We start from the raw sequence: 16736 nt of genomic DNA on the forward strand, positions 1-16736 counted from the left end.
ACTCGAAACACGAACTATCCCTAACAGCAACTGTTAGTACAAGAATCACAGCATGTCTGAGGTTGGCAGGGACCTCTGGAGGTCATCTGATCCAACCTCCTGCTCAAGCAGGGCCACCCAGACCCTTTGCCTCCAAAGAGGAAGGCTGCACAGCGTCTTGGGCAACCTGTGCCAGCACATGGTCACCCTCACCAGTAGAGAGTTTCCTGGTGTGCAGAGGGAACCTCCTGTGTTTCAGTCTGTGCCCATCGCCTCTGGTCCTGTCACTGGGCACCACCAAAAAGAGCCTGGCTCCTTCCTCTTTGCAGGTATTTATTTATAATGACGAGGCCCCCCACAGCCTTCTCTTCTCCAGGCTGGACAGCCCCAGCTCTCTCAGACTTTCCTCACAGTGGAGATGCTCCAGTCCCTTCACCATATTTGTGTTTCCTTTGCAGGACTCTTTCCAGTGTGTTCATGTCTTTCTTGTACTGGGGAGCCCAGAAACGGACACAGCACTCCAAGTGTGGCATAATGCCAGAAGACACTCTACAGATCATAAAAATGGTTGCCAGTGAAAAATTCCAGCTATACGTAGTGAGCGGGCAGGGTGTTTCCTGGCTTCTCTGTGTATATTAGAACCGTGAGCCCTGGAAACACTCCGCCTCGCCGAAGGGCAGCTGTACAAGCTGCCCAAGTTCCAGCTCCCCTCTGGCACACAGAGGTGGCTACATACCAGCTTCTTCCTCACTCCATGACACTAAAAAACTAGACACATGGACTGAAGGAAGTCTCAGACCACTTCACCACTATTCTGAAATTCGGTAGATCATGATCACAGGGTAAGCAGAGAAGTCAATGAGACTCCAATGCACGCGTAAGTCCCTGTTCAGCATTTTTAATTTTTTTTTTCTTTGCATCACTCACTTGTTGTTCACTGCCTATACCCTACAGGCATCACCATGATCATCACTTTCAGTTTAAGTTACCGCTTATTCTCCTCATCACATTATTACTGCCAATTCCAGAACTACCTAGTCATTCATTGTCAGCTCAACTTCCATTTCAACACCATCTTCCTCTTCAAGCTTACTACAGCTTCTCAAATGTATATTAATTTTTCATCTCATTTACAAGTCAGTTCTTAATGGTTAATCTTGATTTCTAAACACAGGAAAATAACCACATCTGACATCACAGAAAATTCTGCATGTATCAGCCTTCCTTGGCTTTAACAAAAGAAAAAGGGGGGATCATTGAGTTAACCAAATCAGGATTGAAGGGAATTAGTATATCTGACACATTGCCTGTTTATATGATGGCATGATCCTACCAGTAACATGGGTCCTCTGCTCACCTACACAAAAAAAAACCACCAAAAAATTTGCAAAACTATTTTAATTTTGAGCTTATAACCCATGCAGCAAGGAATAGCCTAAAGCAAATTTAGAACACAATTACGCTCCTTTCAAATGGTATTTATAATGGATATACTGACAGACATTAAACAATATAGTCAGGGCAGTAAATCATTAGGACAGCCATCCCTTCTTCTCTCTTTTTTCAAGCACTGTGTTTATTCTGACTGCATGGTGAATTATAGGTTGTAACCTCAGAATGCAATGGTAATTGCAATAAGGACTACATCTATTCTGAGTGTGAGTAGGTTGGGGTTTTTATTTTTCTGTATTACTCAAATTGTAATACTTTAAATATTTTGTCTGTACAGACATGATGTATATACAAAACCTTTCAGCTTTCATGATGCACTAAGCACTCTGACTTATAACACACTGTCACTTCCATGCCTTCAGGGAACGTTGCACTTTCTTAATTTCTGTAAGGAATGTCATACAGAAAATAGTCAAGCCACATTTATGTCAAGTCTGCCATTTTTAATTATTAGCAATCAAGTCTAAGCAATTTCTCCTTTGGTTTAACAAGTGCATACCTGTCTTCCAAATTTTTTTTTTTTTTATGCCACAACTGATAATATTGTTTAGGCTGATGCTAGTCTCTTGCACTAAATTAATAACTAATCACAGGAGATATTTATAATGTGGAATTTTTTACATGAGAATTGTCAGACTTAATCACCCTCCTCATATTTTCACTATTTACAGAGCTTCATTTATCATACATTTCAGCAGTGTGACAACAGTGGACTATTTTCCCCACTTTTCAAGTCCGTAAAAAAAGATATAAGGCTGGCAAATCATGACAATATCTTGAAAGTTTTACTTCTTCTGATAACATCCATTTCCACCAGAAAATGATTACTAAAAAACTATTTTCTCTTAATACCAGTCATAGAGAGAAGCAGAATTAGCAGGCTAAAACCTCAATAAAAGGACAGTTACACTTAATTGTAGAAAATGCATTGTTATTTTTGTCATTGTCGTTGGTTTAACTTTGCAGATAATGAGAGTGATCAGTTCCAATCAAATTTTCGTAAAAAATAATTTCTTTGTTAACAGTGCCAAAGAAACTATTCTCAGAAGCCTTTCTAAAGTGGGTTCAGAGCTTATAACTAGAAGTTGAAAGGACTACTAACTCTGATAAGCATAGCGATTTGTGGGATAACTGCTGAGATCCTTGTTGAACTATGCCCCAACCTTTTTTCAAACCACTTGCAGACTGGACTCAAAAGTAACATAATGTTTAAACCAGAGTTATACAGAACGGCACAAGTGTGTGGCCACTGCTAGATTCCATGGGAAGTTCATCTTGCATTCCTGGGCATCTAAGGTGTCACTCTCACACACTATTGTGCAATAAGAGCAGAAACTAAATTATGTAAAATATCACTTCACTGAAATAAATTATGAGTGACAACTCCCAAGTTTACCTATCGAAACATTGCAGCATAAATGCTACCTCAATGTTGTGATGAAAGATTACAGAGTATCTGTCATTTCAATAAACATAGTCAGAAGAATCATGCAACTTCACATTTTACCTGGTTATGAAAGCAACCTGACCCCCAGTAACCTGTTTTTAATTGTGAAATGAAAACCACTGTACCGGGTGCAGATGCCCAGGTGCTGGCAGGGGGGCTGCAGAGTGGTGTTGGTGAGGAGAGGTCAGGGCTGCACTATGCCAGTTCCAGCTGGCCCCAACAGACCCAGGATACAGCTGAGCCCCTCAGCCAACATGGTGGCATCTCTGGGAAACCGTATTTAAGCAAGACCAAGGTCAGGGCAGGAGAAGGTGGCAGTGTTCCACTGCACTGGAGCAGACAGCCACACTACAACCCATGGATGAGCCCAAGCCAGAGCTGATGGATACTCCCAAAGCAGCTGTGGCCCATGGAGAGCCCATGCCAGAGCAGAGGAAATATGAGGACGAAGGAGCAGCAGAGGGAAATCACTGCGTATGGACTAACAGCCCTTTCCCCATCCCACTCCACTGCTTAAGGCAGCAGAGGACTCTGGAGTGAAGACGTGAAGTTAAACCTGGGAAAAAGGCAGGAAAGGTACTGTTTTACCATTTGCCTTCTTGTTTCTCACTACTGGAATCTATTTTAACTTGTAATAAATTAGAACAAATTTTCCCTGACTCAAATCTGTTTTGCTCTCAGCAGTAACTGGTAAGTGATGTCTCCATCTTTATCGCAACCCATGAGCTTTTTCACTCCATTTTTTTCCTTTTTTTTGTTTGTTTGTTTCTTTTCCCCTCTGGTGCTGTTGAAAAGAGAATGAGTGGCTAGGTGGGTGTTGGGCTGTTAGACAAGGCTAACCTAAGACAAGAAGAAAACTGGAGTTACTTATGGTAGAATAGTACAGATGCCTACCACATACAATAGAGTTTTATTTTTCTGTTTCCTATACATCTAGGTCAAAGAAACTACCGTAAAATATTTTACTAGAGTTATATCAGATGAAGATGATGGCACCTCTGGGAAAGGATATTTAAGAAAAATGAAAAATGCTGCACAGCACAGTGTGAGAGAGGAGCGAGGACAACGTAAGAGAAACAGCTCTGCGGACACCAGCATCTGAGAAGGAAGGGGAGGAGGTGCTCCAGGTGCCAGAGCAGGGATTCCCCTGCAGCCTCTGGATAAGACCACAGTGAGGGAGGCTGTGCCCCTGCAGCCCATGGAGAACATATCCACACTGAAACCTGTGTGCAGGGCCTCATGCTGCAGCAGATGGAGATGCCCTGAGGAAAGCTGCAGCCCATGGAGAGAAGCCCACGCAGAAGCATGTTTTCTGGCAAAAACTGTGGCCTGAGGGGAAGCCATGCTTGGAGCAGTCTGTTCCTCATGGATTATAGGTCACGGGAGGGACCCATGTCAGAGCAGTTCTTGAAGAACTGCAGCACATGGGCAACACTCACACTGGAGCAATTTGTGAAGGACAGCAGCTTGCGGAGACCTGTGGTGAGTTCACCTTGGTGGGCAGCCAGGTGCCCACCCACATGCTCTCTGGCTCCCCCTCCTCAGCAGGACATGGGGAGAAAAAAAGATAAAAAGGCTCGTGGGTCGAGATAAGGGCAGGGACATCGCTCACCAAATACCATCACGGGCAAAACAGACTCTACTTGGGGACATTAATTTATTGCCAATCAAATAGCATAGCATAATGACAAATTACAAAAATCAAAAAACACTTTTCCCCCACCCCACCCTTCTTCCCAGGCTCAACTTCACTTCCAACTTCTCTATCTCCCTGCCTCACTCAGTGCAGGGAGACAGGTGGAATGGGGGCTGTGGTCAGTTCATGTGCTTTGTCTCTGCTGCTCCTTCCTCACATGGCTTTCATGCTCCAGCATGGGGTCCCTTCCATGGGATAAAGTCCTTCATAACTGATCCAGAGTGGGTTCTTTCCATGGGCTACAGTTAGGAACAGACTGCTCCAGTGTGGGTCCCCAACATGGTCACAGCTCCTGCCAGCAAACTGCGCTAGCATGGGCTCCTCTCCATGGGCCACAGGTCCTGCCAGGAGCCTGCTCCAGCATGGGCTCTCCACGGGGTCGCAGTTTCCTTCATGGCACATCTATCTGCTCTGATGTGGGGTCTTCCCCAGGCTGCAGGTGGATATCTGCTCCATTGTAGACCTGCATGGGCTGCAAGGGGACAAGCTGCCTCACCACGGTCTTCGTCACAGGCTGCAGGGGAATCTCTGCTCCAGTGTCTGGAGCACCTCACCCTCTTTCACTGACCTTAGTGTCTGTTGCTCCCACCTATTCTCACTCCTCTCTCCTGGCTGCTGTTGTGCAGTGTTTTTAACCCTTCTTAAGTATGCAATCACGTTGCTGATTGCCTCAGCTTTGGCCAGCAGTGGGTTTGTTTTCAAGCCAGCTGGAAATGACTCTGTCCAACACAGGAGCACCTCCTGGCATCTTCTCACAAAAGCCACCCCTGCAGCCCCTCCACTCCCAAAACCTTGCCACACAAACCCCATACAAGAGCTCATGCTGGAGCAGAGGAAAAGCATGAGGATGGAGTGGCAGAGATGAAGTCTTACAAACTGACTGCAACCATAACATGATAAATACTATATGGAACTTCTGAGGGAGCTGTAATACTTCCAGAAGAAATCATTATGTTAGATTACTTTAACTGGTTTTTTATGATCTTGCTTAACTCTCAACTTTTAGAGACTTTTTTTACAAGTCATTATAAGGGACTTTTTTTTCTTTCATTTTTAAAACTAATGTCAAGAGTATCTCAACTGAATATACTGAGCATATTTTTTGCCCTGGGTAAAAATGAATTACTTTCTACTGCCCTACATAGCATTTGAGATGCATACTTCTAAAAGCAAAAATAGCTTTAATCAAAACAGAGAAATAATAGTTTGTGTTATTTCTTGCATGTGCAAAAGAATGACAGCACCAAAAATCTTAGCAAGTGCCTGCCATACAGAGTTGTTGCACTCTGGAATTTTCCGTTCCTTTCAGCTACTTTGCAAGAAATGCAATGGTCACAGCATTAGATCTAACACTGTGTCACAAGCAAGAGAGTGCTAAAAGTCTTCTGGGGCCACAGTCTTGCTTATGGAAAGAATTTTTATGGATTTCCGGAAACAATAAAGAAATCTAAAACAATGTTTTAAAACCAGTGATTTACTTCTGTTGTAAAACCTACCAATAATCAACTACCTTTAACAGAAAATTCAAAGATGCATCTTTAAGCTATACTGGTATTTTTGATAATTTCTAGTTTTCTTCCACCCTTGATTCTGCACAAACGGATGGAGGAAAACAGTTTTACAGGGCTTTAAAAAAAAAAAAAAACACCCAACCCTCAGTTGTTCTAGAGAGAACAAAAAAGTGTCTTGTTAACTTTGCTAAAAGTCTGGAATACAAGCCCTGTGTAGTTGCATCACACAGGTAAGCAGGCTGGATAATGGGGAGCTGGGAGGTGAGGTGGTAGAACTGATCTCTCATTTTTAAAACCAAGAGTCAGGTAAAACATTAGACTGCTACCATCTCATACGTGTTGGAAACAATGACAAACAAAAGGTTTACTCAAAAGTATCACGATGCAGAATTTCCTCTGATATTCCCTCTGACTAGGAGGCATCAAATAAAAAACAAAAAAATAAAGCTCATCTTGCCTTAAATCATTAATACACTAACTTAATCAGTTTAAACTAACTTGGGGTTTCACCCAAGGCACGCACCTGAACAGTCCTGTGAACTTCTGAAGGATCATTCATATCCTCACAGTGAATATGCTCATCATATTCTGCTGAACTGTGTCTACATGGATTGCAACCCAGTGCTGGTATCATGTTCCTTTTATGTAATTTTCAGCAATTCTTAATTCAGCATTGGAGTAAGGGAAATGACTTAAGACTAGTATTTGGAGCTTCATCTCACTTGTGAAACAGGAAAAATATTTGAATTGACAAATGACTGCCTACGAGTAAGATTTAACACAGGCATTATTTCCTAAATTCTCCCTGTTTACTTTTAGCAAAGCTAATTTAAATAACTAAAACCTGACTACATATTTAACTATCAGTCATATGTTGAAAAAGTACTGACATGCATGATCAGAAATAAACACAAAATGGAAAGAACTACAGAGACAAAAGTCAATGCCCTAAAAGTTTACATACAACAGCAGGTTATCTGCCATGGATGGAAAAGTTTTCTATAATATAACACAACACAATATAATATAATTCTATAATATTAACGTAATATAATACATTTCTAACTACATTCAATATCAAGTTTTACAGTCATATGCATTAATTAGAAGACATATTTCTTATTCTAGTAATTCTAGTAAAGGAATTTCAAGAACAGTTTGAATCATACTTAGCTGACTGCCCTACTCAAAACGTTCATGCAGAAAGGCACACTATTGCTAAGTACTGGAACTGAAACCTGAGAAGTGCGTGTCTTTTAAATTTACATTTTTCATCTATTTTTTTCTGACTTACTCTAAAATTTTCCATTACAATGGCTTTATTCTGCACATGAAAATAAGGCCCTACACACAGAAAGTTCTGAGTGACTAAATGCTTTCAAAACCAGTGAAGTTACATTAAGGGTCTGACCTAAACCTACAACACCAAAAAAACAGTCTTAAAGGGTAAAAGAAGTTACAGTAAAAGTTCAGTGATACTTCCTATCCAACACACTTCTATTTTAGTATTTTCTGAACATTATACTTTCACCAAAGCTTAAGCTCATTCACCCTTTGGTACATTCTGAAGGACTTCATAAAACCTTGAAAGAATGTATGTTAGAAAAAAATCTGAATCATAGAATCATAGGTTGGAAAAGACGTCTCAGATCATCAAGTCCAACCATCTGCCCAACACCATCATGCCTACTAAATCATATCCCGAAGTGCCCTATCTCCACGTTTAAGCACCTCCAGGGATGGTGACGCCACCACCTCCCTGGGCAGCCTATTCCAATGTCTGACCACTCTTTCAGTAAAGAATTTTTTCCTAATATCTAATCTAAATCTCTCCTGACGCAACTTGAGGCCACTGACTCTCGTCCTACCACTAGTTACATGGGAGAAGAGACCAACACCTGCCTCTTGTCTACTAAGAGTAGAAGAAGAACTGCTAAACTACACCATTCTAGTTTCTATGAAACTGTTTTAGAACCCCCTCTCTGTTAATAGTGTCTCCTTGCTTTTGTTAAAAGCACCAGTTATAATAGAGCAATCTGTGAAAAGTAATTAAAAATGTTCTTTCCTGTGAACTTACAGGTAGTGATTTGCTCAATTTTCTCATCTTGCAAGGCATTTGACACTGTCCTGCGTGATGTCCTTGTCTCTAAATTGGAAGGACATGGATTTGAAAGACGGACCACTCGCTGGACAAGGAACTGGCTCAATGGACGCACAGAAAGAGTTACAGTCAATGGCTCGATGTCCAGGTGGAGACCAGTGACGAATGGTGTGCCTCAGGGGTCGGTGCTGTTCAGTATCTTTGACAGCGACATGGATAGTGGGACTGAGTGCACCCTCAGCAAGTTTGCCGAAGACACCAAGCTGTGTGGTGTGGTTGACACACTGGAGGGAAGGGCTGCCATTCAGAAGGACCTACACAGGCTGGAGAGGTGGGCCTGTGTGAACCGCATGAAATTCAACAAGGCCAAGTGCAAGGTCCTGCACCTGGGTTGGGACAATCCCAAACACAAATACAGGCTGGGTGGAGAGTGGCTCGAGAGCAGCCCTGAAGAGAAGGACTTGGGGGTACTGGTGGATGAGAAGCTCAACATGAGCCGTCAGTGTGTGCTTGCAGCCCCAAAAGCCAACCGCATCCTGGGCTGCATCAAGAGAAGCGTGGCCAGCAGGTTGAGGGAGGGGATTCTGCCCCTTTACTCTACTCTCATGAGACCCCACCTGGAGTCCTGCGTCCAGCTCTGGAGCCGCCAACATAAGAAGGACATGGATGTGTTGGATCGGGTCCAGAGGAGGGCCACAAAGATGATCGGAGGGATGGAACACCTCTCCTACGAGGACAGGCTGAGGGAGTTGGGGCTGTTCAGCCTGGAGAAGAGCAGGCTGCGGGGTGACCTTACAGCAGCCTTCCAGTAGCTGAAGGGCGCCTAGAGGAAGGATGGAGAGGGTCTTTTCACAAGGGTTTGTAGTGATAGGACAAGGGGGAATGGCTCCAAACTAAAAGAGGGCGGATTTAGATTAGATATTAGGAAGAAATTCTTCACCATGAGGGTGGTGAAACACTGGCACAGGATGCCGAGAGAAGTTGTGGATGCTCCCTCCCTGCAAGTGTTGAAGTCCAGGTTGGATGGAGCTCTGAACAACCTAGTCTAGTGGAAGATGTCCCTGTTCATGGCAGGGGCGTTGGAACCAGATGATCTTTAAGGTCCCTTCCAACCCAAATCATTCTATGATTCTATGATCTTAAAAGGAAACTTCCTCTTTTCAAATTCTCAATTATTTCCCTTTTTCGTCTGATCTGCAATATAACTATGCATCATTTGTGTGCATTTCCTTAATGTTAAAATAAATTACTTCATAAAAAGGACAGAATATAGCAGGATAGGAGATATTTTGGTCAAAAGGAAAAGCCTAAGGTAATAACACCAGTTATTCTCAGTCTCATTCTGGAGAGTCTCTTTGTGAAAAAGTAAAGGACTTGTTGCTTTCTAAAAACATATGAATTCCACTACTTAACTCACAAACAATTTCTTTTTCCTTATGTAGTCAAAAATACACTTCATTGTTTGTATGCACATAAAACTGTTTAAATCCTGGTTACCTACTAAAGGAGTCCTAATTGCAATTGCACATTTCAATCACACATGGTGAAGAGCACATTCTCATGAAATCTACAGGAAACAGATTCGTGCTGCCACGCAGTTATAATTAAAGTTATCTCCACTACAGAAATATACACCTTGCAAAATATGTGTCTAGATGATTTACCCAAAATAATGAAGAACAAACACTCAGAGAATACTGCTTGCTTTTACTGATCTCCTTCATTCCCTGAGCCATGAGGAATTATTCTCAACCCATACAATTAGTTAAATTTGCTTTATACTGATATTAGACACTATAATGAAGTTACCTGTCATTAATGATCCAGTTCAGACACAGATTGAGGGAATTAAGGTTTTTGCATCTCTTTACTATTTCCATCACTGTTTCATTGTCCAGTTCTGTGATGTGACGTAGATCCAAGCTGGAAAGATTTCTTAGCTATTGAGACAAACAAAACACAAAGAAATAGTCTGAAATTTGCTCAGATACACAACTGTTATAAAAACCATTAAACTTTCTGGTATCATGTTTAATATGGGCGAGTTAGTCAAGAAAGATGAGGTTATTGTATTTTTCACAAAAAAGAAACACATCAGAGATGCTCATAGAACCCAACTTTCGCAAACTTGGAATTCAGGCATTCAGTTACTCCATGAAATCCAAACACTCTCACTCATAGTCCAACACATCTACAATAGGGGCCTACGACTTCCTGCTTTCAACTGTATGGAGCGTAAGATAGCAAGGTAGCATACCAGCTCATTTAATTATAAGAAAAATAGGGCATAGAAGGAAGCGGAGAGAGCACTTCTGTGCTTAGATTCAAATACATGTAATTAAAGACTCCAGAATCTAAGGCTTTCAAACTAAGTAAATATTACAAACTCAGTGGAAAATACAGTATTTACACTGTAGTCTCACCACCACCGCCATCCAAAATAACCTGGAAATTATGAACAAAAAATGCTGGAGTCACAGAACAATATGATTATGATTTATGCACTGATTAATCTGATTCATTAGTATTGTTAAGCATTAAAATGTCCTTCAAAAGCAAACAAAACCCTCTTACTCCTTTTATGAGCTATGGATTCAAAGAACAAAATTTTTAGAGGTTTCTGCAGTATCCTTAAACAACTGACCAGTTTAGCCACAATAACCTCCAAGTGCTCTTTGCTTTTTAAAATTGTCTGAAATAATCTCTGTTATACTCTGGAAAAATAATTGCATTAGGTAATACTGACACTTTAATTAAATTTACCTTTCCTGTGAGAGAGAAAAAATAATCCTATTCAATGATATAAGTCACTAAGGATTTGATTAAGTAAAGGAGTACAACTGAGATCATACAATCGGTCTACTTCAGTAGTTAATTATTAAGTCAATGTATTTAAGGAAAAAAAAAAAAGATAAAAAGGAAAAGGAAAAAAAGAGGACTTCAAATGCAGATAGTCTTCTACAGAATGTGGTGTTTTGTTCCAGAAGTTTTTAACACTCTCCAAACTAAAGCTGAAGATAAACCACATACTGCTTCCAAAAATTCTGCAGAACAAGCATAAAATTAAGGTACTTGACCTCTGAGAAACCACCACAGGGTATGTCTATAGGAAGTAGGACAATAATATTCCTATTCTTAGGATACTGCCACAGGTGTACTATGGAGGTGCTTGTTATCCCACTGAACTTCTCATAATCTTATTTGCCTATTAGGGACAAAAGCACTTAATGATTGATATTGTGTTAGTAAAATGGGACAGATTTTAAAAGCTCTGTCTCTGTGCATTTCATACATGCTGCTCTAGAAGGAAGTTTAAAAGACATACGTTCTATGCACCCAGAAAAAGCTCACAACCAACCCCTCATTTTCTTCTGCATAAACTACAAGAAGAAGGCAAAGCTTAGAGCAACTTTGTCACCTTCAGACAGCTATTTGCGTTACATACTCCAGCCTTTGTACTGTGTGGGCAATAACATGGCCAATGCCTATGACATTGGAAATAAACTTACCGGACAATTCAACAATTCATATGTTCTATAACAGTAAAAAAAATATTTACCAGACCTCAAAGACAAGCAGAAAATCATCCCATTAAAAAAAAAATAGAATTCTTGACCAAAACATGTTTTCCTTCATGACAACACTCTTCCTATGAGCAGGTGATAATACTGGTGATTCTTTTGTAATTATTATTACTTACAGAGTAAAAAACATGAACTTGCATTAAAGATAAATCAATGCATGGACATCAGTGCTTATTTAAAAAGTGTCTAACTAACATAGCTTCATATTAGGTAAGAGGTAACAGTAGAGTATCTACCTCATTGAGGCAATGATGAATACAGCAGAAAGAATTCGTTACTTCCCAGGAAAAAAAAAAGACTTTTGCATTGCATGGGTAGACTCAAAACCTAAAGCGAATTCCTAGTATTCCTACTAAGCAAATTAATAGGCTTTCCAAGGCAGATTTTATCCTTTACTGACACAGGAGAATAATCATTGCCTCACTGTTTCTTTCCTCCATACTAATAATGGTCTACCATTTTATTCAATATACAGTAACTTAACCATCACTTTCCTTTTTTACTGTAATATTCATCCATTTTAAACAGTCTATCTGACACCTGACCTACTTGGTAGGTTAATTCTCCTTTTTATCAGGTGCAGCTTACTTGATCCAGAAAACCTTACTGTCTCAGAAGTTTGAAGAGACTGCTTTAGACTGAGCCAAGCTCTTCAAGTATAATTTGATCTATACAACCTCACTATGGCCGTTTCAGATGAGTGAACGACTTTCAAGAGCTGCAGAATTGGATACACATTCCCTTAAGTACTGGACCTTCTGACATGATTTTGTATGAATTTGAACATGACATGCAAAAAGAATACCCCTTTGCCTATTTAAATCAGAGGTATCAACATCATCTTACCAGTCAGAGTATTGTTATAAATGTACATGTATTCATAGTCCTTGAAAAAAATGGGATGAATACTTCAATGACAAATGTCCTGTTTTATATTTTATATGAAAAAGTAAATGTAATGGGTTAATGCTACAATGCTGAATCCTTTATTAATCACTAGTATTTTAAAAAATCAAGAAAAATTACATAAGTTTTATATTCTACCCCTAACGCTCACATGTAAAAGTAGTATGACATAAGAAAAATATATGTCTCTAAAGCAGACAATTGGACAGTTGGGATGTTCGAATCTTCAGTGCATGCATAAATCTTGAGATTAAAACTGCATACCTTTAATTAGCATTTTTCCACAGGAAAATGAAATTCTGTGACTTTACTCAATTTTAGGGCACCAAGATGAATACAGTTTTTTGGGGTTTTTTTGTTTGTTTTTTTTTTTCAGTCAAAACCAATTTTCTTCATGCAGAAATACCAATTTGTTAAGCAATTTCAGGGCCATTTTTCTACAGATATTCAAAAATTTCTTCAACTCTTAATTTTATAGCTCTACAAATAATGCTCAGCTTGAGCAGAATTTAAACTTTGAACTCTGCTCCAGCATATAAAATGTTTTAACTGAAAAAGGAATATTTAATGTGACAATAAAACAGACAACACAAATAATAGACAGAGGGCTTAAATATATGAAATGGAAAATAAAATAAAATAATTAAGAGAAAGCAAAACCAGTGAAATGAATTCTGTGTGCTACACACATACACAACTTTGCTGAAATTACTGAATATTGACTCAGTGCTAAAATTGTGTGATAGTATAATAATGTCACTTAAATTTCAGGGGAATTCTAGATAGATGAATAGGATTAGAAGGGAAGAGGATGTCGGACCCTTCCTCCCGGTCCCACTAACAGACAGAAAATTGAAAAAAGAACCACTTAGATCACAAAATGATTTTGGACAAAGGAAGTCTGAAAAACAGAGTTTCAGTTCTTTTAAAAACATATTAAAATAAAAAAACCCCCTATTTTTAAGAAATTACTACTTTCAGATCTCAACTATTTTAAATTGCAATAAAATAATTTCTGTTCAATACTTTTGTTGGTTTAAATGAAATTTTATGGAGGTTGATATATTTAAAGATTTTGAGATTATCATACCGTTTGCGTGCCTGAATGTTGTGGAGTTCACAAGAATTGTAACTTGATTACTGGAACTTGTAATATTAAAATATGTGCAGTGCTAATCAAGAAGCTAGAGCGTTTGAAAACTTATCACAACCAACCAAGTAAACAAACAACAAACAAACAAAAAAGAGACAAAATATTCCTGATTTAAGACTGTTCAAGATTAGTATAAATTTCATATACTTTAGATGATAAAAAATTACTTATTACCATTGGGATCAGCAGTCATCTGTCAGTGTGGGTGTCTCAACTCTGAATATTTAGCTGTTATTGTGTGGGACTACTATTAGAATGAGTATGAAATACTTTGTTGTTGTTGTTGTTCCACACACACTTCCACAATTCCTGTAGCCATATGCTTCCTTCAAAATCATAGAACAGAATCACACAATCATTTAGATTAGAAGAGACCTTCAAGATCGAGTCCAACTGTAAACCTAATGCTGCCAAGTCCAACACTAAACAATTCACATAAGACCAATCCTCTTCAGAAGTAAAGCCAAACTACCTCTGAAGGAGAGTGCTTATAAGGACTTAATGAGCTTTAAATTCACATCTTTTGCTAATTATGCTTAATTGTCTTGACACTGTCTGTGTGTATGTGCCTTCAGGAAATAAACTGCTCTCCGATTTAAGCCCCCCAAAGTAAACATGTGATCACAGGAAATAAAAAGCAGCAATCTGAAAAAAAAATGTATATGACATTCTTTTTATTATTATTTCAATAGCATCTATAAACTGTTTTTTAGAAGTCACATACATTAATTTTTACTTATGACCTGAAGTAAATGAACTATACTATTGAGATACATTGTGTTCCTGAAACAGTAATCGTACATGGAAGAATTGGAAAATGACTGAATAGTTACAGAGGAGACTATTTTCCCATAGACTGATTTAATGTTCTGCACGTTCACAACTTTTAATTTCATTTCTTAAAGTTAAATACTGCAGAGGATTGAGCTCCCATGTCTTAAATAAGAGATACACATTGAAAACTTCTGTTGTAAGCACAGAGATCTAATTCGCATCACTTACAAAAACAGAAAATTAAAAGTTTGTTTTGAAGAGTGTAGGTATTTGTAAAAAAACGTGCCCAAGAAGAAATTGGAACTGAAATGTATGTTAATTAAGGAAACAGAATTATTCTACAGATTCCTTTGGTCTGTAATGTATCAGGGCAAAACACAACATGAAAGTGAACTACATATGTATTCAAGCTGTCACTCCTTCCAAGATGACTGATAACACAAATTTGACTTTTTTCTTCACTGCATGCATACTTCTTATGCTACAAAAAAAAATACATTGCCCTTCTTTCTAATATTAAGGACCACTGTAGACAAGCTACTTGCACACACTTCTAAACTGCACAGATAGTACCCACATTACAAGACTTATTTCCAGTTTATAAACTCTAAAAGTTGTTGTTGAATTACATTATCTGAGTCATAGTTTACTCTCTCTTTGTGTTATGTACTCTCAAGTACCTCTAATGAACCAAATGGGGGGGGGCAGTTTCACACCCGCACACAGCACTGAAACCCATTCAACCATGCAATCAGTCTTCTCTGCAATGCCTTTTTTACTTCACTGCAACGTGAAAAAAACTGCATTTGGGTACAACTATCAAATTCTTAAAAATGATTAGAAGAATCTCTTAGGAAGGACACAGCTCATTCAACAAAATGATCAGCTTTAGTTTGACAAGATGTAAAAAGGTTCTCTTATACAGTCTAGAGCACCACATCATTTGAAGCATCAAGCCAATCCTCAAGAAGAACCTACCAGAATCACTATTTTTCAGAAATCCTTACTTAATGACTTTTTCTTATGACTGGAAGACGAACATTTAAAAGGACATCTTACTAAATGCAAACAGATTCAAATAAATCACATGCCATCTTATGAAATACAGTTCATTACATAAATTAAAAATCTGTTTCCACTAGACCTAGCCAAAGAACTACCAATATGTTCTCAGTAAACATGATGATTTTAAGATCAGAAGGTATGTGGAAATATTACCGTAACAAAAGCATAAAGGAGAGCACTTCATGTCAAAAGAAATCAGTTATTAAAGAAAGGACCATACAGTACCTCAGTTTAGAAAAGGCTCTTACAAAATCAATTTTGTCATGTGTAGATTATGATTATATATCTGTAAAGCTAATAATGTCTGCACTGAATGAGTCTTAAATATTTGGTTTATTCATCTGAATTTTGATTGACTTCATTGTGGCCACCAACTCCAGCACAGGTATGACTGAGTTAGATTGGACATGAAGTTGGACTGGGAACTACAGGCCTGTCAGCCTGACCATGGTGCCAGGCAGGATTATGGAGCGAGTCATGCTGAGTGCGCGCTCACCAGGCATGTGCAGGACAACCAGGGGATCAGGCCCAGCCAGCATGGGTGCGTAAAAGGCAGGTCCTGCTTGACCAACCTGATCTCCTTCTATGACCAGGTGACCTGCCTAGTGGATGAGGGAAAGGCTGTGGATATTTTCTACATGGACTTTAGTAAGGCCTTTGACACTGTTCCCCACAGTGTCCTCCTGGAGAAACGGGCTGCCCATGATGTGGATGGCTGTACTCTTCACTGGATAAAGAACCACCTAAATGGCCAAGCCCAGAGAATTGTAGTGAATGGAGTTAAATCCAGCTGGTGGCTGGTCACGGGTTGTGTTCCCAGGGCTCAGTTTTGGGTGCGGACTTGTTTAATATCTTTATCAATGATCTGGATGAGAGGATTGAGTGCTCCCTCAGTAACTTTGCAGACAACACCAAGTTGGGCAGGAATGTCGATCTGCTTGAGGGATCTGGACAGACTGGATCGATGGGCCAAGGCCAACTGTATGAGTTTCAACAAGGTCAAATTTCAGGTCCTGCACCTGGGTCACAACAACCCCATGCAACGCTACAGGCGTGGGGAAGAGTGCC

The 16736-nt window shown here is 39.5% G+C and overlaps 1 protein-coding gene across 1 annotated transcript in view; it reads right to left on the reverse strand.

Annotated features, from left to right (window-relative positions):
- FBXL17 (F-box and leucine rich repeat protein 17) overlaps positions 1-16736 on the reverse strand; it is a 306625-nt gene that overhangs the window by 196033 nt on the left and 93856 nt on the right. The window contains exon 6 of the mRNA XM_075411650.1: positions 9996-10126. Within this exon, the coding sequence (XP_075267765.1) occupies positions 9996-10126 (131 nt within the window). The remainder of the gene's footprint in view (positions 1-9995; positions 10127-16736) is intronic.

The sequence above is a fragment of the Opisthocomus hoazin genome, chromosome Z (genome assembly GCF_030867145.1).
Source record: "Opisthocomus hoazin isolate bOpiHoa1 chromosome Z, bOpiHoa1.hap1, whole genome shotgun sequence".
NCBI classification, from domain to species: Eukaryota; Metazoa; Chordata; class Aves; order Opisthocomiformes; family Opisthocomidae; genus Opisthocomus; species Opisthocomus hoazin.